We start from the raw sequence: 24,336 nt of genomic DNA on the forward strand, positions 1-24,336 counted from the left end.
TAAAATAATTAATATATGAATTAAAGATTTTATCAATTATTTGATCATTAACAATAATACTTCACTCAGGTCGAAAAATTCTCGGAGAAAATAAAGATTTTATATGTAAATAATTATATATAAATTAAAAAGTTCATCTTTAATTTTATTGTTAATAATATTCATTACTAGTTAGAAAGATTCATGGAGGAGTTAAAGATTTTCCAAAGATTTTGGAGGCAGGAAAAGAAAATTCAAATATACGGATGCGGCAATCAAGTAAATTTATACTAAAAAGAGGTTATTTTCAGTTCTTGCTGCTGTCCTCGATTTCAGCTATAAATGCCGTTCACGTCGATTTTCTCTGTATTTTCCGATCCGCCGTCCACAATCGGAGCTTTCTCTGACGGACACGGCATCTCAATTTTCGTTCCTCTCCCGATAAAGCATCGAATAAAGGGTTTTTTTTTTGGAAATTTGATGAAGTATTGATTGGATTTTGATGCATTCGTTGTAGCAGAACAGCATTGGAGCGGTTCGATCTTCTGTGCATCAACCAATCTCCCTGAGCCTCGGCCAGCATAGAATTTTCGGCTTTTTTGGGTGAATTCTCCGGATTTCTGTTTCCTTGACCTGTTTATGATTTGCATGTAATTGGATTGAGTTAATTGAGTGAGATTGGTGATCTTTTTTGTTTGGTGTGTAGTTTGTGTTGATCATTGGTGTTTGAGTGTCAGATCTATGCCTTTCGATGTGAATTTGTGTGGATATATGACTTCATGTGCTTTTAGATTTTTGTTTGTGGTTTTGCCTTGTTTCGTGTGTTTTTTTGTTAAATTGAATTGAATATTTGTGTGCTTGAAAACGGTCGCCTTCGAGTCTTTGTAAACTGATAGGCTATATGATTCCTTTTGGTAAAATAGATCATGTTTGAGTCAGCCTGAAGAATGTGGTGATTTTTATGTATCTTGTGTAGAACGGGATAGCTTGTTCGAAAAAGAACCTATAAATTTATTCTATTTTTTACGACATTTTTTTATTAAGTTGATCAAAATTCTTCTTTAAGCCGATAACTCAGCCAAAGATATGATTTTTAGCCGTTATCTCGGCCAAAGATATGATTTTTACGAAACTATTACATTTGGCGTTGTTTAATAATGAAGATTTGATCTATTTCCCACTTTTTTCTCTTTTTTTTAGCGTGACAGTTAAATGTCTGGTTGTACGCAATTGTGAATCTTAGATTGTTTGCTTAGAGTTGGAAGGGATTATTTAGATGATTTTAGCAATTAAAGTTGCTACTCTTGAAATTCTTTGTGCTTAAATTTCTGAGATGCGGAAAGACAGAGTTTTTTAATTGTGCTGATAGCATGGTGAATGTCGTTTTATTCATCTCGTGTTCTGAAATGTGTATGATTTGGTTTTGTTGTCGGCTATATAATGATTTTGGTGCTCACCTTTGGTTAATGGTTGTGTTATTGCAGACTTCGTTGCTGAAATGGCGTCGGCAACTGGATGGTTGAGGGGAAGAGTTAAAGCTGTTCCGTCTGGAGACAGCTTGGTACTAATGGGAAACTCCAAGGCTGAAATTCCCCAAGAAAAGAGTATCACTTTGTCATCGTTAATGGCTCCAAAGTTGGTACGCTCAGATTATACGGAAATCTTCATATTTACTCTTAGTCGGAGAAAATCATATTTCCTGCCAACCTGGCTATCAGATTTTAATGCTTGTGATAAAGGTTCTATATTCTCTCCATTTGTCCTTTTGGGGGATTAGGAAAGAAAATTTGTTGGTTCTTTTGACATCCATGCATGAACATTTGTTTATGAATAATAAAATTGTGTGTCATGTTGTCTCGGCTTAGTGGATCCTAAATTAGAGATTAACTCCACTCGCTATTTGTGAACCGGTGCAACTTGGTTATATTAGTGAGCCAATAAATTTAGACGGTAAGTGCACCTCATGGTTGTATGGACTCTCTCTTGCAATTTGTATTAAGAGGGTTTCATATTTGTAGCTATCTTTGGATTTTTGGTTTTGCGACTTGTGTCTTTAGTTTAATGTGGGTTGTACATTTGAATGAACTTTTATTTTACGCTTTTATTGGGCCATCAGTTCTATTTTCTGTTTATAGGGCGCACCACACAGAGGTGGTATCGACGAGCCTTTTGCATGGGACAGCAGAGAATTTCTGAGGAAGCTTAGTATTGGAAAGGTATGATATACTTTAATTTTTGTGTGTGTGAAGAAGTACTAATCATTTGGATCTAATTTTGTAGTCTCTTGGAAAGAGATGACCCACATTTATTTGGTCTTTATGCCGGACAGGAAGTCACTTTCAAAGTGGATTACACTGTTTCATCCATAAACCGGGAGTTCGGCTCCGTTGTTCTTGGAGACAAAAATGTGGCTTTAGTCGTCGTCGCTGCAGGCTGGGCGAAGGTTTTTCTTTTTCTTTTTCCTCAATTTTCTAGCTTTTCTCTTTGGTTTAAGCCTTGTGTTATGTTATTTGGTTCCTTTGCAGGTTAAAGATGTAGGTCAACAGAAAGGAGAAGCCAGTCCTTATTTAACAGAGTTGCTTCGGCTCGAAGACCAAGCCAAACAGCAAGGTGTGGGTCGCTGGAGCAGGGTATGTCTTAATATTCTGTTTGAAGATTAGTTTATTGAATGCTAACATTGAATTACCTTTTTTATGTGGATGAATTTTGATGCTGCAATTAGGTACCGGGTGCTGCTGAGGCTTCCATTAGGAACTTGCCGCCATCAGCCATGAGCGATCCTGGCAGTTTTGATGCTGTGGCTCTCTTGGCCGCGAATAGAGGTAGTCCTTTGGAGGCTATCGTGGACCACGTCCGTGATGGAAGCACACTTCGTGTACATTTGCTTCCAGAATATCAGTATGTCCAAGTGTTTGTTGCTGGGATTCAGGTATTGAACCTGACTGAACGGTCATACAAGATCAAATTTTCAGTCCATCTTTTTTCCATTCTTAGTTTCCAGATTTTGATTCTCCCAAGTGCAAATTTCAATCAGGCACCATCTGCAGGTAGGAGGGCTGCATCAGAAACTGCCATTGTAACTGACACAGCCTCGATTGAACAAAATGGAGGTTCAGTGGCGAAATCTCCTGCCCCATTAACATCTGCGAGGAGAATTGCTGCCTCTTCAGCATCCATGGTTGAAGTTCCTCCAGATCCCTTTGGTAGAGAAGCAAAGCATTTTACTGAGACTCGTGTGTTGCATAGAGATGTGAGTATTGCTTAGGTATCATTGAGATTTTTCAGTTTAATCTATTAAAAAATGTAACTATCATGTATTTGTCATATTGTTGTTACAGGTCCGGGTTGTATTAGAGGGTGTGGACAAATTTAGCAATTTAACTGGTTCGGTATATTATCCTGGTGGTGAATCAGCCAAAGACTTGGCATTGGAGCTTGTTGAAAATGTAAGATGAAAAACTTATTACCCTTTTTCAAAAAACGATGTGTTGGATTAGATTGAGAAACTGTTTGAGCTCCAACTCTTTTGACGTTTTATGTAGAGCACGAAGGGAGAATTTGATGCCTGAAACAAGCTTCTGAACCAGTGAATCAATATAAATTTGAGCATACTCTTTAGTCTATTTTTTTAAGTTACTGGTTGAAAGATATTTGTACCAGATTGTTCCCTAATTAGATAGTATTTGAAACAAAAATATAAAAAAATGGCATTGGAGGTTGTTGAAAATGTAAGATGAAAAACTTATTACCCTTTTTTGAAAAAGCGATGTATTGGATTAGATTATGCCTGAAACAAGAGTTTGAACCAGTGGGTCTATATAATATTCGAGCTTACTCTTTAGTTTATTTTTTAAGCTATTGGTTGAAAAATATTTGTACCAAATTGATCCCTAATTGAGACATTAACTGGAAATAAAACTATAAAAAAGTTGATTAGGTTGCACAAGATTGCATTCTGCTTGTAATGACAATCTGGTGTCAGATAGCTGTTCTCATCATAAATATGGTGAATCAGAATGGAGTATGTATGGTCACTTGACACAGTCTAAATTCCCACTTGCAACTATGAACATTTTCTGATATTCAATCTGCAACAGTTAGCGTCTTGATCTATTCCGCTCTGAAGACTTATTCCTCAGAATTTCCTGTTATGATGTTACAGGGTTTAGCTAAATATGTGGAATGGAGCGCAAGCTTATTGGAAGATGACGCTAGAAGGAGATTGAAGAATGCTGAGCTTCAGGCAAAGAAGTCCCGGTTAAGAATGTGGACTAACTATGTTCCCCCTTTGTCGAACTCGAAGGCCATTAATGACCAAAACTTTACAGGAAAAGTAAGTCACTCCAGGTGTTGATACCATTCACCTCTATTTTTTTTTTGTTTCTGCCCTTTTTTTCACAGAAACTTAGTTTTGATCTTATGCAGGTTATTGAAGTTGTAAGTGGGGATTGTATCGTTGTTGTTGATGACTCATTGCCATTTGGAGATCCATCTGCTGAGCGACGAGTCAATCTCTCAAGCATAAGGGGTCCTAAAATGGGCAATCCTCGGAAAGATCAAAAACCTGATCCCTATGCTCGTGATGCTAAGGAATTTCTGAGAACACGCATAATTGGCCGTCAAGTATGGTTTTTGACTTTTGATGCATTATTTTATGTACCGTATTTCTGTTATAATATTGGCTCTCTTCAGGTGCAAGTTTCGATGGAGTATTCTAGGAAGGTTAGTTTGGTAGATGGGACTGCTGCTGCTTCATCCGGAGCAGCTGAAATGAGAGTGATGGATTTTGGATCTGTCTTCCTTCCATCCAAAGATGGGATTGAGGCCGCAGCTGGAACAAGCAGTCAACAGACTGGGACAAATATTGCTGAGCTATTAGTGGCTCGTGGTTTTGCCACAGTTGTCAGGCACCGTGATTTTGAGGAGAGATCTAATCATTATGATGCCCTTCTTTCTGCCGAATCTCGTGCAATTTCTGGGAAGAAGGGTATGCATTCTGCCAAAGAGCCTCCCGTGAGGCATGTAACTGACCTGCTAACGGTTAGTATTTTGCCATATAGAGTTGCTGATACTATTTTGTGTTAAATAAATTTTGTTGTGTTTATATTAATTAAATTACTGAGACAAGTGCTTTTCTGTCCTTGTGTTTGAAATTGTCTCAGGCTTCTGCCAAGAAAGTGAAAGACTTCTTGCCATCTTTGCAACGCAGTGGGAGGATGACTGCTGTTGTTGAATATGTGCTCAGTGGCCATCGATTTAAAATCGATATTCCCAAAGCAACCTGCAGCATTGCTTTCTCATTATCTGGGGTTAGATGTCCTGGTCGTGGAGAGTCTTATTCTGAAGAAGCTATTTCATTTATGAGGAGGAGAATAATGCAGAGGGATGTTGAGGTAGTGTTGTCCTTTTCTCATTAGATTCCAGGATTTTGTTTTCATACCTTACCGTGTTTTATATTCTCTTGCACTAGATTGAAGTAGAAAATGTTGATAAAACCGGAACTTTCTTGGGAACCCTATGGGAGTCCAGAACCAATATGTCTATACCGCTTCTGGAAGCTGGCCTGGCAAAGCTTCAATCTTTTGGCATTGATAGGATCCAGGATGCTCACCTTCTGGCTCAGGCAGAGCAGTCAGCAAAACAAAAGAAGTTGAAGGCGAGTACTATAGGGTTTAACTTACATTCCTTGTTCACACCTTTTTTTTCATAATAATATTTTCAATTGCAGATATGGGAAAATCATGTAGAGGGAGAGGAAGTTTCTAATGGTTTAGCTGTCGAAAGAAGGCAGAAAGAAGAGATCAAGGTATCTGGGCCTTACAAATGCTCACACTTTGATGTTGTCTTTTGTTTATAATGGTAATCTTTTAAACAACATGTTCTTTCTTAGGTTGTGGTTACCGAAGTCCTGGGAGGTGGTAAATTCTATATCCAGTCCGTTTCTGATCAGAAGGTGGCTGCCATACAGAAGCAGCTTGCTTCTCTAAACCTTCATGATGTTCCGTTAATTGGGGCCTTCAATCCTAAAAGGGGGGACATTGTTTTTTCTCAATTTAGCGCGGATAGTTCTTGGAACCGAGCAATGGTAAGATGCTATGCATGTGGATGCTCTTTAGATTTGTTGAAGATATATTATGAATATGATCACAATTTCATATTATTCATCCTGTTTACTTGCTTTAAGTTTTATAGTACTACTTGAATCAAAGTTATTGAACTTGAAATATATTTGGACTGGACAGTGATTCTAAAGTTGACTTGGAAATATTTTAATGGTATAATAAGACGATTATATATTACCTGAAATTAGTTTTGATTGCTAGTTTTGGGTGCTGTTTGAACGTCATTTGTAATTATTATTGCCTGCTGGTTTTCGGTGATAATTTGTAAATCTTTAGTGTAAAATAGAAAGAAAATTTGATACCCGCTGAACTGATTCTCTATGGCAGCTTCTAATAACCATATGTTGACCTGAAATTTTTTATTTAGTCCCAGATACATGGGGTATTTAAGTAGATTGAAGTTATAAATATACCCCCCCTTGTTCACCCTGAAAATTATAAATTCGTTACTGTTTCTTTACTATTTTTCTAACACATTATTTAAAATTTGAAGATTGTGAACACTCCTCGAGGTGCTGTTGAATCTGCAAATGACAAGTTTGAGGTGTTCTACATTGACTATGGAAATCAAGAAATCGTCCCCTACAGTCATTTGCGTCCTCTTGATCCATCAGTATCCTCTGCCCCAGGCCTCGCTCAGCTTTGCAGCTTGGCATTTGTCAAAGTTCCTAGCTTGGAGGATGACTATGGCCAAGAAGCGGCCGTTCGTTTGAGCGAACACCTATTAAGTGCACCAAAAGAATTTAGGGCCCTGATAGAAGAAAGGGACACATCGGGCGGAAAAGTGAGAGGACAAGGAACTGGGACTATATTTATGGTTACATTGATCGACACAAAAGCTGACACAGAAGCTGAGATCAGCATAAACGCTATCATGCTGCAGGTTCGACTGACTCCTCTTTCTAGAAGCATTTTCTTAAGTTCTGCCTATCTTTATGCTCTAACATTTTGAATGATCGATCATCTATTTTCTTAAATTCTCTTTCAAGTTCGTGCTGCAAATCTTTTATTCACGTGCTCATCTTATTTAGAACAGGAAGAGTTTTTTTAGTTAGGTTGTACTCTGGTTATGACCAAATTCTTGAACTTCTCAGGAGGGACTTGCTAGGTTGGAGAAGAGGCGTAGATGGGAACCCAAGGACAGACAAGAGATGTTGGATGCATTGGAAAAATACCAGAAAGAAGCACGTGAGAAGAGACTCGCGATGTGGGAGTACGGAGATATTGCATCAGACGATGAGGATACAGCACCACCTGCCCGCAAAGCTGCCGGAAAGCGGTGAACACTTGCTTTTCTCAGCCTGTACCCATATTAATGCGTCTCGGTATGAATCTAAATCTTGACACAGGCAGATGACAAGTTATATAGAGAAGTTTAAAGTTCTATAAGTCCACCGGTAATGACTATTGGTTGGTAGTTGAGAAGAATTTTGCTTAATTTTTGTTTTCTTGATTCGTATTTTTTCAAGTTTAGACGGTTTGACCTCCAACTTGCCTCTTGTTTATTATTAGAGATGACAATAGATCGGATTTGAATAGAATTTAATATACTTCGTCCTAATCCTCATGCTTATAGATGACAGTTGGCTGGATTTGGGTACAATTCCATATTTTCTTTCCACATCTTCGATTTTTATTTATTATTATGTTCATCATCGTTCTCATCGGATATTCAATTTTATCTACGTCTGCATATTTGTTGGAGGATCGAATATATTATTCTACGTCTGCATATTTGTTGGAGGATCGAATATATTATTCTACCCAAATATCTTATTATCTTCTATAATTGAATTTTTTCAATTTTGAATTATTTCGAGTAAGTTATGGATATTTATTTGATAACATTAATAAAAAATTAAATTTAAATATTAGCAAATTAAAAATTATAGAAAAAATGATAAAATAATCAAAATAATTCACGTAATTATCTTACAAGAACAACATCAATTTTATAATAATAATCTTTTTTATTTCATTCAACAAATATATATATATATATTAATTTAATCGAGTATTTGGATAAAGTATAAGTAAGAATTTTTAAGACTTGTTTTCATATATTTGAATATTTTTTTATTTAATTAAAAAAACTTTTCCATATTCTCTTTCATTTGGATCAGGTATCGGATTATCCGTCGAGTTCGAAAGAAATTGTCTTCTCTATTGCTTATCATTTACAAATATGCTGCTATATTTTATTATTTATTGGGGAATTTTGAAAAATAACTCTTCAAATGTATTTTATTTTAAAAAATGGCATTCATCTATTTAATAGTGTAAGAATAGCTCTCTTGTGAGACGGTCTCACGAATATTTGTTTGTGAGACGTGTCAACTCTACCGATATTCACAATAAAAAATAATATTCTTAGAATAAAAAGTAATATTTTTTCATGGATGACCCAAATAAGATATATGTCTCAAAAAATACGACACGTGAGATCATCTCACATAAGTTTTTGTCATAGTGTAATTATAAGGTGTTGCATGATGTGTTTTTCAAAGGGATTTCATTTTTTAAAATAAATAAGTTGAAAATGTTAGAACTTTAAATGCTACTTATGGATGTGGCCGTCTATACCGAAGGTACGTGACCTTGTGATTCGAACTCAACAATCTGGTGGGTTTTAAAATCTCCAACTTAAGGGCCGAAGCTCTACTCGAGTATTTCACTTGTACATTAACCTATGATTCTCAAAGTGACAAATCGTATTAAAGAAAATGAGAGATTTAAGAAAACAGCGAATTGTTTGTGCTTTCTTTGGATGGGAAATATTGCACAATTCTTCCCCGTTGCTCGAAAGTTGATGCAAGGTTTTCGAACTTTGGTTTAAATTGAAACAAAAAAAATCCTAACCGAAGTAACAGGAAATCGAGTTTATTATTTTAGATAAAATGTTTCACAAATGTGCGAAAGGAAATTGGGGAATTGTGGGTTGGTCCCACCTAAAAAAAATAGTATAGAAAAGATTATATTGTATTATATTTAATGGAAGTGTAAGAATTATTGGTCAAGATACTCTTTCTCGTATACGTCGGTACAAGGAGGTCGATGCAAAGGAGTGCAAATCAAAGACCCGATTTGAACCGGAAAAGTGACTTGTGTGCAAGCATACTAGCGCAGCCTGAGTGCGTCGAATGTCAGATCTACCAAGACAAAAATCGCTTAGCTAAGCTAAGCTTTTACAATTTTTTTCGGATGTGACCTTCCACATGCCTTGTGAAACATTTTATATATCTGACTGTTGGTGCTTCATCTTATTGATGGCGGCTTTTCGTATGTATGCTATTAGCTTTTATGAATAGATGATGTGTCAAGCTTGAAAACATAGCAAAAACATCAACTTTCTCCCTAGTCTCATCCCTACTTGCTGCCTCCTGCTTGCTTCCTGTGCTTTTTGTTGAATTCAAACAAATTACAACCAAAGCTTTATCAATAATCATACGCTTAAAATAATACAAAAGTTGCTATATATTAAAAACATTTTTGTTTATACTCAGTGAACTCGAACTCCATATTAGAAGTTTTACAGCAACAAGATGAGTCAGTTACTTAAAGCTTGGTGGGTTCGTGAATTTTTCGAATAAGCTTGGAAGAGTGAGTAGAAACATTAAGCAAAACTTAGTCATCAAAATTTCCTCGATTTGGAAGCCAATCCACGTAGAAGTATGACAACACACCACCACACCCCAATAAATGTTCTCTTATACACTGTCATACAAAACCCAACAAAGTTAAAAAACAAGCGATCTAGCTAGCAATGGATGGCAGTGCATTTTTACTCGGGTTCCCTAATTTCGGGGGATGATAACTGAAATCGTCAAAGCCATCTATCTGGCTTCCTAATTGTCACGCCTATTGTTCCTACGCCGAGGTGCAGTAGATGCAGAGGCATCGTCATTCTGCTCGTCCTTCTCCTCCGAGGTCCCTTGATCGTTCGAAGTTTCTGCAGCGCCCGTCGTCTTCTCAGCCTCTGCACTTGCTTTAGCCTAAATTCAACAATCAATTCATACACAATAGAAGAATAAGTAATTAGTAAATAATAAAAAGCAGATGTGAAGCAAAACAAATTGTTAATGGCGTCAACCCACAGGCTTCTTTCCACCAAAGATGAGATTCAACAAAACTGTGAAGATGATGACAACAAAGGTGACGAGAATTCCAATCGTGAGGTATGGTTGTTTCTCGGCCTTCTCAAGCAGGTCCTGCATAGATAAAAGACTAGTCTTAGAAATCTGAAATCTGCCAGAGGGAACTAAAACCCAAGAAATAGGGTAACTTACCAATACTTTGACTTTGTGCTCACCCAAGAAGGGAAGGTCTGCAGCTTTGTAAAGGAAATCAAACACAATTTTCTGAAACAATTTACCAGTAGAACGCTCAGTTTAAAACCAGTTTACAGGTGCAAGAAAATGTTAAAGGGTAGGAAAACACAGTAAGACTCCATAATTACCTGGACCCCCTTAAGCCCATCTGAACTAGGTTCCTCGGTCTTTTGTTTCTCTTTCTCAATGTCAAATTTCGGTTTCCATGCCGTTTCTCGGTACAATTGTGCAACTTTTTCATCGGAGGCTATCAGAATATTGTCAAACAATATACCATCTTGCATTGTCCAAATCTCAATGCCAATTGCTGCAATTGGATCAAAGTTTGGTTTGTCCACTTCGAAGTACTCCGGATTTCCAATTAGCTGAGCCTTCCAAATACCCTTGTAGTTAGGGTTCTCAATGAGAGGAGGTTGCCATTTTCCTTTGTAAGCAGGATTCCTCTTCATCGGCCTCTTCCACTCCCCACATCCAGGAGCCTCTGCACATTTGGGATTGTCAATTTTTGGTGCCTCCCATTCACCATCCTCTTCATCATCCCAATCTTCTGGTTTTGTAGCTTCAGGATCATCGACCTCCTCAGGTTCATCATCCAACCAACCTTCAGGCTTTTCAGCTTCTTCATCTTCAATTTCCATTGGAGCATCCTCATCCCAGTCCACAGGTTTAGTGGCTTCTGGGTCAGGGATTTTCACCCTCTCATCCCAATCTTCAGGTTTCCTGTCATCAGGATCTGAGATAGTCTTTGGCGGGATAAGTGATGGTTCAAAGTCTTCCTCTGAAAGGAAGTTAGCTTTCTTCTTTTCTTCCCCATCAATCAAGATCTTCAGCTCATTATCTGGTTTCAAGATGGCAGTGTAAACATGGGTCAATTTGTCTGATGGCACTGATGGTGGATACTTGAGATGATGTTCAACATATTTTCCAGTCTTGGGGTTTTCATGCTTCAAAATGAAGTGAACCTTATTGGTGGCTCCACATTTGTCAGGACCGAACATTATTGTGTACGGTGACTCATTGTCAAAATTCTTGGGAATCCATCCAGCATCCTGAGGGCGAAGGTATTTAATATAAGCACCTCCACATTCTAGGCCTTCCTGTAGGCGGACCTCAAACTGAAGGACAACTGTTTCATCCTTGAGTTCAACAGGTTCGTCAAGTACTTTCACTATGGCATGTTTCTTGGCCTTCTCGCTCACAAGAAGCCCATAATCATCATGTCCCTCACTCTTGGAATGTTTCCACACACCTGAGAACATATCATAGGCGTGATTTTCCTCAAAAACTTGAGTTGAGAAAATGTCAGTCATTTCAGAAATCAAGAACCGGATATACATCCATTTTCCAAAAAAATAACCAATTATTAGACAATAAAAACATGAAGCTTGGTAGGCAAAAAAGAAGGATATAAAGAAGAACCCTCAAGAGACTTCAAAAACACCACAATTTAAATCAAAGGAAAACTGCATCTCCAGAAATTAGACGAAACACTTAACCAAATAAGTTCTCCTAGAGTAGACAGAACAGAACAAGGAAAAGCATTATATTTTGTTATAAAAAAGGATGTTTGAATGAAGATATCAAGAAACCCAAACCCGGTAAGTGTGAGTTTAGAGTTCAATTTCAGCTTCTTTTACAAAAGAAAAGGCATATTTTAATGTGAACAATGCTTGATAAATTAGGTAATAAATTTTTTAAGCTTCGGCATCCATCCATGGTAAGCGGTAGAAATATAAAAAGGATGTTCTACCAAATGCACACAACTTGCTTTCATCTCCCCACACCTCTATGAAAATTCTGAATAGTTTACACAGTTAATATAAACAGCCATCGTCGATCTTTTCCTAACTGCAGACTAACAAACTAAATGCATAAACAATTTCTAAATCAGATAACAAGGCAAACTACTAAAAGTACACAAAGAGAGGCGAAATTCCCAAGCATGAAAACCACTGAAGATATAACCTGGGCGTTAATCTCCATATCCAAACAAAAAATTTGAACCAAACAAAACAAAACCAATCAATAAATTCATAAACAATTTCTAAATCAGATAACAAGGCAAACTACTAAAGTACACAAAGAGAGGCGAAATTCCCAAGCACGAAAACCACTGGAGATATAATATGGGCGTCAATCTCCATATCCAAACAAAAAATTTGAACCAAACAGAACAAAACCAATCAGCGAACTCATATAACAACAGAAAAAACAAAATAAATCCACAGCAGATCCGATAAATTCTTACCGTTGTAACCCTCCTTCTCAGAAACCACCCATCTCCCCTCGAACTTCTCATCAAATGAATCGTATAATTTCTGCAAAAAACCATCAAGTTCAGAAGCTAAAACAGATCAAATAAAAAGTACCCTAAACAAAACAACAGCAAAAAAAACAACAAGCATTAAAAAATTGGGAAACAACCCACCACATCATCAGAAGCTCGGAGCTGGGATACGAAGCACCCGATCGACAACAGAAACAAACATTGTATTATCCAAATCTTCCGCTTCCGATCCTCCATCATACGAGCAAAAAGCTGACAGCGCTCAGAAGGATTGTAAATCTGCAGCACAGATGGAATTATTCCCGGCGGATCTGGGAGTGAGGCGAGCCCAAGAATCTTCGAAAGAGGGGAAAATGGTAACTACAGAGAGTAGCTTTGCTTATTCATGTATAATTAATATATATAGAGAGATCTGTTCACCAAATGGAGTCGCGTATTTTCGACCAATGATCTTTTTATGCCACGAGAAGTGGACCAATAAAAACCGGCCACGTTTCACGTTTGTTGCTCCTGTCGCCGGATCTGGGGTTAGACCCGTTTATTATTATTATTTATTACTATTTATTGTTTTTTTAATTATGACATTTTTTTAAATAATTTGTTATTTACCCTCGATTTTAATACAAGATGAAATAATATTAACATTATTTTTAAAATAATATGTATATATATATATTATATACCGATATCCGAGGAGATAGGGTCGACCCATTCTTGATGGCTTGGGAGAATTAATGTCCAATATCCAGATAGCTCCGAGAGGTTATCTTAATGATTAAAATTTATTAGGAGGACATCTCATTCACCAGTATCCGATAGGTTATCCAGGGACCCATAATTGACTCCATTTACCCAGATTCATTAGAAGGTCATTCGAGAGCTCAACCTCGTTGACATCTCATACTTCCATAATCTCATTGATTAGCAAGATGTTGTTGACCTCTCGAGCCGAGCTCTCATTAAGAACTTGTACATGCTCACTACACAGCAGACGAGCTCAAGCCTCATATGAGCTCCCAGTCAGATATATCAACATGTTTCCTATAAATACCTATATTCTAGTAATTGTTTATTTATTTATATATTAACCCATTCTGAACATACATAGTACTTCACCTATTTTTTTATTTTTTGACTTGAGCTTCATTGACGTTACGTCGGAACAATCTTCTGGCTCATTTCTAACGTTTTGGTTTATATTTTTAGATCCGAACATCCAAAACGAGATCTAATCTCTCAGCATATCTCGCGATTTTCATCAACATCAAATTATATATTTATATATATATATATATATATATGTGTGTATTCCCAATACCTACCTATCTACAACCTAAAAATTTCCAATATTTAAATATATTTTTTATAATTTTATATTTATTCATCACACATTCAATTCAAACATATAAAATTTTGTTTCTGAAGTTTACCATTTTTTAAAAAATAATTTGTATTCGAAATTTGACACATTCAATTCGATCATAATATCATATTAATCAAAATTCTGAAAACAAAATATGTAAAATACACAATATTAATGCTTTACAATTCTAAATCTCCTTTAAAAAAAATTATTTTTGACATAAAGCATAATTAATTAAATAAAATTTCGAGCAACAATATAGTATAATATCAATTTTACCGATATTCACAATAGAAAGTGACATTCTTATCATAAAAAGTAATATTTTTTTATGGATGACCCAAATAAGATATTTGTCTCATAAAATACGACCCTTGAGATCGTCTCACACAAGTTTTTGTCAATAAAAAATAGTACATGGGCTATGACCTATTTTTAATAATATTATATTAGCTATCATAATAGGATACATTATTAATTTTTTTATATTAAATCCATCCAATATTAGTTTTAAACTTAGTAGAATATTTCATGTTTTAAATTAAATGAACGATTAAATGTGCTTTAAATCCAAACAAATTTGCATTCTGCCTAACATCATTGACTTTTTGATTCACAAAAAAAATTTTATTTACTCCTAATATCCACACAAAAAATTTTATTTACTCCTTGTATCCACATATTTTTTTCCTTAAATCGACGTATTTTTTGATCCACAAATAAAAAATTTATTTAATTCTCAAAAAATTTGATCGACATTCGTTTTCATAAAACTCGAACATATTTAAATTTTTTTAAAATTAAATTAAACTAGAGTTCAATATATATTGTTCAATAATTCACAAACAGATTGTCTCAAAATCTATTAATATAATACAAATATATATTAAATAAATTTCCGAACATTGAGATGATTTATTATCACAAACATCTAGAACTATTTCAAATCGAATTCAAACTCGAGCTAATTCAAATAGAACTCGAATGAAAAATAAATAAATATTTTAAGCCCTTCAATTTGTTTTTCTTCATATTCAGTCAGAAAAACAGTTAGTTTACATCCATGACTGTCAAATCATTCTAAATCAAATCCATTAACTCGCAAACAGATAACCGGAAGAACGACTGCTTCACAAACTTCTCGGCATCCTCCTGTTTGGGCTAAAAATAATTAATTATGGAAGCCCAATTAAATTATATAGGCCCATCAAGAGTAGCGGATTAATTTTTATTGATTCAAAAACTGGTCACAAAATGCTGAAAATAGAGAAGATCGTGGGAGGAGAGGTTGAGATCGTGGCGTGAAGAGCGGGGAACATGGCTCATGGGGGAGTGGAGAGAAACTGCACAACACTTGGAAGAAAAAGACATCGGCAAACACAGAATCTGCAGAACACAACTCTACAGCAAAAATTTGCAAAAATACTCTGCAAAAATTTAATCTTCAAGCGATAGTTTTTAAGATTTCTAGCATATTTCTAGCATTCTCTCGTTTTAGATTTCAACAACTTTATATTTATAAGTTTACGTCTTGTAAATTCCTATGGTTTATTGAAAATATAAACAATGTCAGGCGTTTATTCCTCAAATTCAATAGTTTTCTTCATTTTGGCGTTATAGTTGTTTTAAGATATTAGAACCGACAGTCAAATTTAGAATTCACTTTCGTTTGTTTTTAGAAGTTAGATTTTTATCATTTTCACAAAATCGGTGCACTTTCGCACCTGGCACGCCCGCAAATCAAATATTGTGCAAACATATTTTTGGCACGCCCGATGGGACCACACTATGCCGCCAAGAAGAAAGGAAAACGTCAGTCAGGAGAGCGGGGAGTCTCTGGCTAATCAAGAGGGAACTCAGGTCCCCCAGCCAGAGCAACACGTTGTTGAACCACAGGTTGAAGAAGTGGATCTGCAAATTCCTACTACATACGATCAAGTTTCAAACAGAGTGATGGAAGAATTGACTGCTATAAAGATTGAAGAAATCTCAGTGGCATTATCTAAAGTCATGTCTGACTGTTTAAAGACTCTACTGAGTAAACCGAACCAGTCTACCCGAGGAGAGCAAAATATCGCTGTCAAAGAGACTGATCAGGGAAGTAACCAAGTCCATGAATTCGACCAGGGAGTTGGAAACTCGAAGGCTGGCGATCCTCGCCGCTCGGAGTTTACTCTCCCAAATCAGCCAGAAAGAAGCATACACCACCTCACAGAAGAGAAGAAAGCTTAGGAGGGAGGGCTCAGCCATATCCACGTGCTCATGGGGTGGGGAGCTCGAAACAACCAGTTATTCAAGTGTACAGCGTGACCAATCCTCTATACCAACCGGGAGCGTATGAAGATATGTCACACATGGATTATCAAGGAGTAGATGGGGGCTTCCCAGGAGGTAATTTTGGTTTAAATGCATGGTTTCAAGCTCGGGGGGCAAATTACTACCATCACCAACTCCCCGCTCGGAATATACACGGGATTGATCCAGAAATGGTGAGAGAGGCTGTTCAAGAGCTATATGGGCCGGCCTTGAAACAGAGTGGCCGTCCAGAGTTTCACAAACCCTATCCAGACTACATAGACGTGAATAACCCATATCCAAGGGGTTATAGAGTTCATGATTTCAGTTTATTCTCCCGGGAAGATGGCCAGTCCAGCATGGAACACATAGCCAGATTCACCATCCAATGCGGGGAATTAGCCAACTTGGAGAACTTCAACAATCTAAAGTTGCGGCTATTCCCGAATTCCCTCACTGGGACTGCATTCGCTTGGTATGCCTCACTCCCCAGAAATTCAGTGATGAATTGGCAAGAAATGGAAAGACAATTTCACATTCAATTCTATATAACAGAGCCAGAAGTGTGCATTGCCGACTTATCCAGAGTCATTCAAAAGAAAGGAGAGTCTGTGGAATATTTTATCGACAGGTTCAAAAAGATGAAGAATAGATGCAAGGTGTTCTTACCTGAGACAAAGTTCGTGAAGATGGCACAAAAAGGGCTGTATTTTGAATTAAGGAAGAAATTCCAGGAAATGGAGTTCAGGGATTTCTTCGAGCTAGCTGCCAAAGTGGCTGAATACGAAGAACTATTGCGGGAAGAGTCGTACAAGAAGAAAACTGCTATGAGGTCTTATTATCAGGATGTGGAAGATGTGGCATTGGCAGAAATTCAATCAACTGGTTCTTGCACAGTTCCCCTACTAAAAAAGAAGCCAGTAGAACCTGAAAAGAAGAACAACTCCCAACTCCCCAAAGACATGCAGTATACATTTGATGTGTCAAAGACCGAGGAAGTTTTCGATTTCTTGGTAAAGAAAAAATTCATCACATTCCCACCTGATCACAAGATGCCACCTACAGAAGAGCTGAAGGGACGAGAGTATTGTAAGTACCACAACTCCTACAATCATGCTACGAAGTATTGTTGGGCGTTCAAGAACATCTTGCAGGACAGAATTAACAAGGGAGTTGTGAAATTCCCTAACAAACAAGAGTCTATGGCGTGGATGATGATCCTTTTCCCCCAGTAGCTTTGGTTAATGTGAATATGACAGATTTGAGGGATCTTCTCAATGAGAAAAGAAGCCGATCATTTGCAGTGAAAGACCGAGTAATCAAGAAATACTGGATTCCAAAGGGTCAATTGTTTGAAGCTCATGGAAGGCATAGTGCCGATCGAATGCCAACAGTTCAGCAGCGTTTCCCTAGAAGTGTTGGTGAATCCGCGGCCTTTAGGCCGAGGGATCAACATTTCCTTGAAAGACCAGTGGTGGAAAAACAATGGTTTAGAGGGGAGTCATCTCACAATCATCGCCAAAGGTATTCGGACAGGAGAAATGCATATGAATTTGAGTCACGGAGGGTGGAAACCAGAAAAATATCAGCTGATCAAGGCAGAGAGCGGCGTTCATACGAAATCTCAAAAGGAAAAATGATTGAGAGCAGGGGAGCAAAGCCGAGATACGTCCTTCCAGCCAGAGGGGAGTTCAGTGAGTCTTGGAGAGTGGCCCAACACAAAAAGTTCCCTAGGCCACCGACTAGGACACAAAAGAGACGACTGTTGAGAGAAAGAGCTATTGCAAGAAAGCCAGTGGGGAGTAAATCTAAGTTTGGAAGGTCGGCTACTGAGGATAAGTTTGTTGAAGATGGTGATGATTTGTTAAGTGAAGAAGATGATCAAGCAAGGAAAACAATTAATTTTCGCGTTGGAGAATTTCACATCACTGTGGATTGTGCCACGGGAGTGGTGATACTACCAGAGAGATTTAAAATGATAGAAGAAGGGAACGAGGAGTTGATGCCCCATGAATCATCGCAAAAAGAAGATCAGGAAAATAAACTCCCTGAAGGGAGTTCAAGAGTGTTCATAAAGGAAGATCACCCAAATAAGCCTAAACAAGTGATACTTGAAAAACCTACACCGGCCATGACCAAGCACATAAAGCCGTTGTACATCAAAGCCCACGTGAATGGGAAGCCAGTGTCTAAGGTCTTGATTGACAATGGCTCAGCTGTGAATGTTCTTCCAGTAAGGATGTTAAGAAATCTGGGCAAAACTGAAGAAGATTTGATCCCTACTGAGGTTTCTGTTGCTGCGTTTACCGGGGAAACCACCAAGACCATTGGAGTACTCCCCGCTGATGTTACTGTAGGGAGCATGTCGTCTTTATGTGCATTTTTCAGTGGTAAACTCCTCCGCCAACTTTCAAGCGTTGTTAGGCAGAGATTGGATCCATGCAAACCAGTGCATACCATCCTCAATGCACCAGCTGTTGTTATTTTGGAAAGGGGACGATGTGGAGGTCGTAGAAGCGGATGGACAGCCCTTTCAAACAAGTGCAAGTGCAGTGGAGGCCAGGTATTTCAATGAGGATTTTGGGCCCATCAAAATCCGTACCAATAGCAAGAAAGAAAGTCTATTGTACATGCAGACACCGACTCCAAGCGCTGTGTAGGAAAGAATCCTCAAGCCTACTGTTATCGTGCCGTCTAGGCCGATAATTCAGCCGCTGATTGAGAGGTAGATGATTGACTTGAACCGAAAAGAAAAGGAGGTAGCTGCAACCTCTATATGGAAGGCGCATGTGCAGCAAGTACTGGACAAATTAGAGGAAGTGGAAGCAAGGGACACCTATGGAACCGAGGTCGTCCAAGAAGAAGAATACGAAAAGGATAAACTCCAAGTTGATGAATTGTTGATGGCGCCCTCTCAAATGGAAGATGACAAACACGAGGTACAAGATCCGTTAGAAGAGATCAACTTAAGGGAGCTTGATGGTCCTAAGCTGGTATATGTGAGCACATTGCTGGAAGAAGGAATTAAGCAAGATTTGATCAGCTTGTTGAGGGAAGTGAATAAAGAGAATAGATGAACTTTTATTCAGCAGGGAGTTGGCCTTATAGCCATTTTAGCATATGTGTGGGGCCCTTAGCTCCTAATCATTATTACAATGCAATCTGATTAGTGTTAATTAATTACAGCGGAAAACGAGTTTAAATTTTCTTTACAATGAGCCCAAATCATTTTATTTGAATACTAAAAATAGTATTTAATCTCACGTCATAAACATGCCCACACGAAATCAAAATCTATCATATACAAACAACTCACATTCTCGGGACATGCCCCGGTATATAGATACATATACATATATATTGGGAACAAGACAAAACATAAAACCTCAGCCCAAGCTGTGGCTCTCTCCAGAAGTACCCTCTCCGATCTCCTGATATCCTAGAGTACCTGCCATTGTCCACACACAAAGACAACAACAGCCCCCCTTGGGGGTGAGCAAAGCTTTGTATGGAACAACCAATCATATATACCACAGATATCTAAGCAATGATATATGGTATGCAATGCATGTATGTCGTGGAGGTATCGGGTCAAATGCCCATCTACTGAGCACATGTCAGAATCAATCGAATCGCTATCAAATCAATGCTCGAGCTGGCACACCGGCCAATATGGGATACTCGTATGATAGCGTCGGCAAAGCGCCATCAAGTCCCAAATCTCATATCCAATCATATGGGACCACAATTGTCTATGCTTTACGGGTCATATAATACCGGCATAGCGATTGTGTTCACAAACCCCGGAATCCAATCCAATCATATCAGGGTATCCAAGGATCATAGTTCAACGTGCATGTCATGTATCGATGTATGCATAAAATGATGTGTGTTAACAAAACATTTATTTTATACATCGATATCTCAATCTCAATGTCATGTATGTCACGTCAATCAACAAATAAGGCATATAGGCACATAATCTCATTCCAATCAATCAAATCAATCCGACATATATCATATAATACAGATACCTGTCGTATGTTACCCGGTCGCAACATACCTCAATTCTTCGTTTCCAGTTGATGTAGCCTGAAGATATTGATATTACACTTTATCTACATCAATAACATACTCATTTCAATCAATAACATACTCCAAAATCACTAATATGAGTTTCAAATATCATTTGAAACTTCAAAAATTCATATCAAATCCAAATCATATCATAATTCAATTCCGACTTCGAATATGAGTTTCTTGTCGGTAATTCTGCTACATATAGGAAATTCAACTTCAAATACATGCTATTCCAGCACTTTGATATTTAGAGCTGCTGGAACTAGAAGAAAATTACCTTAGTCAGAAGCCCTCAACGCGACGATCACAAATATATAATTTGTTTCGCGTTTAGACAGCGTCTCGAAGTCGATTTGGAAGAAAGAAAATCGAAATCTCTCGAATTCCCTCGAAGTTATCGTATAAGAAATGAAGAAAGAAAGAGAAGAAAAGTTGCTCTTATCTTCACCGCTTCGGCGCTCGGGCGGTAGAATTCTCGCGCCCGAGCGCGAGACATTCTGCCCCCGGCTATCACTAGTACCGCGCTCGGGCGGTCACAAACTACCGCTCGGGCGCGGCATGTTCTGTCCGAGAACATTATTTACATCGCGCTCGGGCGGTCACAAACTACCTGCTCGGGCGCGAAGTGTTCTGCCCGCATACTCATTTTACATATCCTGGCGCTCGGGCGGTCATTTTCTACCGCCCGGGCGCCACACGTTCTGTACAAATATTTGATTTTCGTACTTATTGGCGTCCGGCCTCTCCCCTCGAGCTCTTACAACGTCAATTCATATTCAATATTCATTTCTCAATTTCATTATCATAATATACATCAAATGTATAATCACATATCAATTTCATGAATTATCGATAATCATACAGGATTTACGATAACACGATACACGGTCCTTACATTTCTCCCCCTCTTAAAAGATTTCGTCCTCGAAATCTCAAATATCTCTATATACATAACATTGGCAAACATACATATGTCACCAGTTATAGTACATATCAAAGCTAAAATCAGTAAAAGGATCAGAATACATCGAATACAATGGAACAGATGGATTAGCATCAAATAAATGCGGATATGAATCTCGCATTTTGCTCTCCAATTCCCACGTCGACTCTTCAACACCATGTCGTGTCCATTGCACTCGTACTAGAGGAATCGATTTATTTCGCTATATCTTTTCCTTTCGATCCATAATACGAACAGGTTGTTCGACATAGGAAACAGAAGGATCCAGTTCAACCTCGTCAGGTGCAAGCACATGTGATGGATCGGGTTCATATTTCCTCAGCATAGAAACATGAAACACATCATGAATAGTAGATAGAGCTGGTGGCAATGCCAATCGATACGCAAGATCACCAACTCGATCAAGAATCTCGTATGGACCAACATATCGAGGAGATAACTTCCCTCGCATACCAAATCGAACCGTACCTCTAAAGGGAGATATTTTCAAAAACACTCTGTCACCTTTCTGGAATTCCAAGGGTCGTCTTCGTTTATTCGCATAACTCGTTTGACGATCCTGAGTAGCTTTCATCCGCTGCCTAATTAACTGAACCTTATCGTTCATTTCTTGTATCATTTCAGGTCCAGTCAATTGTCTCTCACCAATTTCATCCCAGAATAACGGTGATCTACATCGTCTCCCATATAGAGCTTCAAACGGTGCCATACCGATACTCGTCTGAAAGCTGTTATTATAAGAAAATTCAACCAATGGTAAGGCATCTTGCCATCCCATTCTGAAGTCCATCACAATCGCACGTAACATATCCTCTAACTTTTGAATCGTACGCTCAGTCTGGCCATCAGTTTGAGGATGATAAGCAGTACTCATAGCCAAACGTGTACCCATCGCTTCTTGGAAACTACCCCAGAATTTAGAAGCAAACCTGGGATCACGATCAGATACAATCGAGACTGGCACACCGTGCAGTCTCACAACGTTCTCAATGTATAAACGGGTCATTCTCTTATAAGGATAAGTCCGTTCATACGGAATAAAATGCGCAGATTTCGAAAGCCGATCAATAATAACCCAAATAGCATCACAGCCCTTGGGCGAACGAGGTAAATAAGTCACAAAATCCATAGCGATATGTTCCCAATTCCATTTCAGGATTTCAAGACTATGGAGCAATCCTCCCGGTTTCATTCTCTCGGCTTTTACTTGCTGGCAGACAAGACATTTCGAAATAAACTCAGCAATGTCCTTCTTCATACGTTTCCACCAGAATTGAGGTCTCAATGTCAAATACATCTTCCGACCTCCAGGGTGAATACTGTATTTGCTACAATGTGCTTCACGAAGAAGAGCAGATTTCAAATCAGAATCATTAGGGACTACCAGCCGACCATTAAGTCGTAAAGAACCATCGGAAGAAATCTGGAATCCAGATTGATGTCATGCCGATACCAGTTCTTTCGACTTTTGGATCTGAGCATCGCTTCGTTGGGCCTTTCGTATCTTCGATATCAAATTCGGCTCAATTTGCAATGCTGAGACAGTAACAGAATTCCAATTCGAGTGAAAAGTCCAGCCAGAAGTACAAATATCCTCATGTACCTTGGCGACACAAACAGAAGTTAAAACAGAATCATAAACTTTCCGACTAAGGGCATCCGCAGTAACATTCACTGATCCAGGGTGATATTGAATCTCACAATCAAAGTCCTTCAAGAGATCCATCCACCTGCGTTGCCTCATATTCAAATCAGATTGAGAAAAGAGATATTTCAGACTCTTATGGTCCGAATATATAACAAACTTTTCTCCGTACAAATAATGGCGCCAAATTTTCAGAGCAAACACAATGGCGGCCAATTCGAGATCATGAACAGGATAACGTGTTTCATGAGATTTCAATTGACGAGATGCATAAGCAACCACTTTTCCATGTTGCATCAAAACACAGCCCAAACCTTTACCAGACGCATCTGTACATACCACAAATCCTCCGGTACCTGAGGGAATAGTAAGCACAGGTGCTGTGGTCAATCTCGTCTTCAATTCAAGAAAACTAGCTTCACATTCATCTGACCAAATGAATCGCTGATTCTTCTGTGTCAGTTGAGTAATAGGTTTAGCTATTTTCGAAAATCCTTCAATAAAACGACGATAATATCCAGCCAAACCCATGAAGCTACGGATCTCAAGAACATTCGTAGGTCTCGGCCAATTCAATACAGCTTCGACATTAGCAGGATCAACAGATATGCCATGTCTTGAAATGACGTGGCCCAAAAATACCACTATGTCCATCCAAAATTCACATTTGGACAATTTGGCATATAAATGACTAGTACGAAGAGTTTGAAGTACCAGTCTCAAATGTTCAGCATGCTCCTTTTTCGATTTCGAATATACACGAATATCATCGATAAATACAATAACGAATCGGTCCAGATAATCTCGGAAAACACGATTCATTAAGTCCATAAAAATAGCAGGAGCATTCGTAAGACCGAAAGGCATAACCAGAAATTCATAGTGGCCATACCTCGTACGAAAAGCAGTTTTGGGCACATCTTCGTCTCGAACTCGTACTTGATGATACCCAGAACGAAGATCAATCTTCGAGTATACAGAAGTACCTTGAAGCTGATCAAACAAATCATCAATACGAGGAAGTGGGTACTTGTTTTTCACAGTAGCCCGATTCAATTGCCTATAATCAATACACATTCGCATCGTACCATCTTTCTTTCGAACAAATAAAACTGGAGCTCCCCAAGGTGATACACTCGGTCGAATATATCACTTATCGAGAAGATCCTGTAATTGTTCTTTCAATTCTTTCAATTCCAATGGTGCCATGCGATAAGGAGCTTTCGAAATAGGTGCAGTCCCGGCACAAGATCAATACTAAACTCGACTTCTC

The 24,336-nt window shown here is 38.2% G+C and overlaps 3 protein-coding genes across 5 annotated transcripts; 2 read left to right on the top strand and 1 right to left on the bottom strand.

Moving 5' to 3' along the window:
* Positions 1-238: 238 nt before the first annotated feature.
* Positions 239-7,678, top strand: LOC142528835 (ribonuclease TUDOR 1-like). Of its 3 annotated transcripts, XM_075634049.1 has the most exons (17): positions 239-582; positions 1,464-1,618; positions 2,115-2,195; positions 2,309-2,422; positions 2,505-2,609; positions 2,702-2,908; positions 3,014-3,229; positions 3,318-3,425; positions 4,142-4,312; positions 4,405-4,602; positions 4,672-5,019; positions 5,142-5,372; positions 5,450-5,635; positions 5,708-5,785; positions 5,870-6,064; positions 6,595-6,984; positions 7,196-7,677. In XM_075634049.1, the coding sequence occupies exons 2-17, from the start codon at positions 1,478-1,480 to the stop codon at positions 7,382-7,384; spliced, it is 2,958 nt and encodes a 985-aa protein (XP_075490164.1). In that variant the 5' UTR covers positions 239-582; positions 1,464-1,477; the 3' UTR covers positions 7,385-7,677. The 3 variants fall into 3 exon arrangements, with proteins under 3 accessions (XP_075490164.1, XP_075490165.1, XP_075490166.1); XM_075634050.1 differs by lacking the exon at positions 239-582 and having other exon boundaries at positions 951-1,618; positions 5,154-5,372; positions 7,196-7,678; XM_075634051.1 differs by lacking the exon at positions 239-582 and having other exon boundaries at positions 951-1,718.
* Positions 7,679-9,714: 2,036 nt separating this feature from the next.
* Positions 9,715-13,103, bottom strand: LOC142528716 (calnexin homolog). The gene is made up of 6 exons (XM_075633827.1): positions 12,858-13,103; positions 12,678-12,747; positions 10,558-11,678; positions 10,388-10,459; positions 10,196-10,309; positions 9,715-10,093 (listed from the first exon to the last, which is right to left on the bottom strand). Exons 1-6 carry the CDS (start codon positions 12,954-12,956, stop codon positions 9,947-9,949), a joined length of 1,623 nt encoding a protein of 540 aa, XP_075489942.1. The 5' UTR covers positions 12,957-13,103; the 3' UTR covers positions 9,715-9,946.
* A 3,330-nt stretch (positions 13,104-16,433) lies between these two features.
* LOC142529477 (uncharacterized) lies at positions 16,434-17,609 on the top strand. The gene has a single exon (XM_075635019.1). It carries the CDS (start codon positions 16,434-16,436, stop codon positions 17,607-17,609), a length of 1,176 nt encoding a protein of 391 aa, XP_075491134.1.
* The last annotated feature ends 6,727 nt before the right edge of the window (positions 17,610-24,336 follow it).

Source organism: Primulina tabacum, chromosome 16 (genome assembly GCF_025594145.1).
Source record: "Primulina tabacum isolate GXHZ01 chromosome 16, ASM2559414v2, whole genome shotgun sequence".
Classification (NCBI taxonomy): Eukaryota; Viridiplantae; Streptophyta; class Magnoliopsida; order Lamiales; family Gesneriaceae; genus Primulina; species Primulina tabacum.

Coding starts and splice junctions, on each gene's coding strand:
- LOC142529477 (XM_075635019.1), top strand. CDS start 16,434: ATGGATTATCAAGGAGTAGATGGGGGCTTCCCAGGAGGTAATTTTGGT.
- LOC142528716 (XM_075633827.1), bottom strand. CDS start 12,956: ATGATGGAGGATCGGAAGCGGAAGATTTGGATAATACAATGTTTGTTT. Junction 10,310..10,387: donor AGCACAAAGTCAAAGTATTG/GTAAGTTACCCT, acceptor TTATCTATGCAG/GACCTGCTTGAGAAGGCCGA. Junction 10,094..10,195: donor TCTTTGGTGGAAAGAAGCCT/GTGGGTTGACGC, acceptor TGTTGAATTTAG/GCTAAAGCAAGTGCAGAGGC.
- LOC142528835 (XM_075634049.1), top strand. CDS start 1,478: ATGGCGTCGGCAACTGGATGGTTGAGGGGAAGAGTTAAAGCTGTTCCG. Junction 2,909..3,013: donor TGTTTGTTGCTGGGATTCAG/GTATTGAACCTG, acceptor AATTTCAATCAG/GCACCATCTGCAGGTAGGAG. Junction 4,313..4,404: donor ACCAAAACTTTACAGGAAAA/GTAAGTCACTCC, acceptor GATCTTATGCAG/GTTATTGAAGTTGTAAGTGG.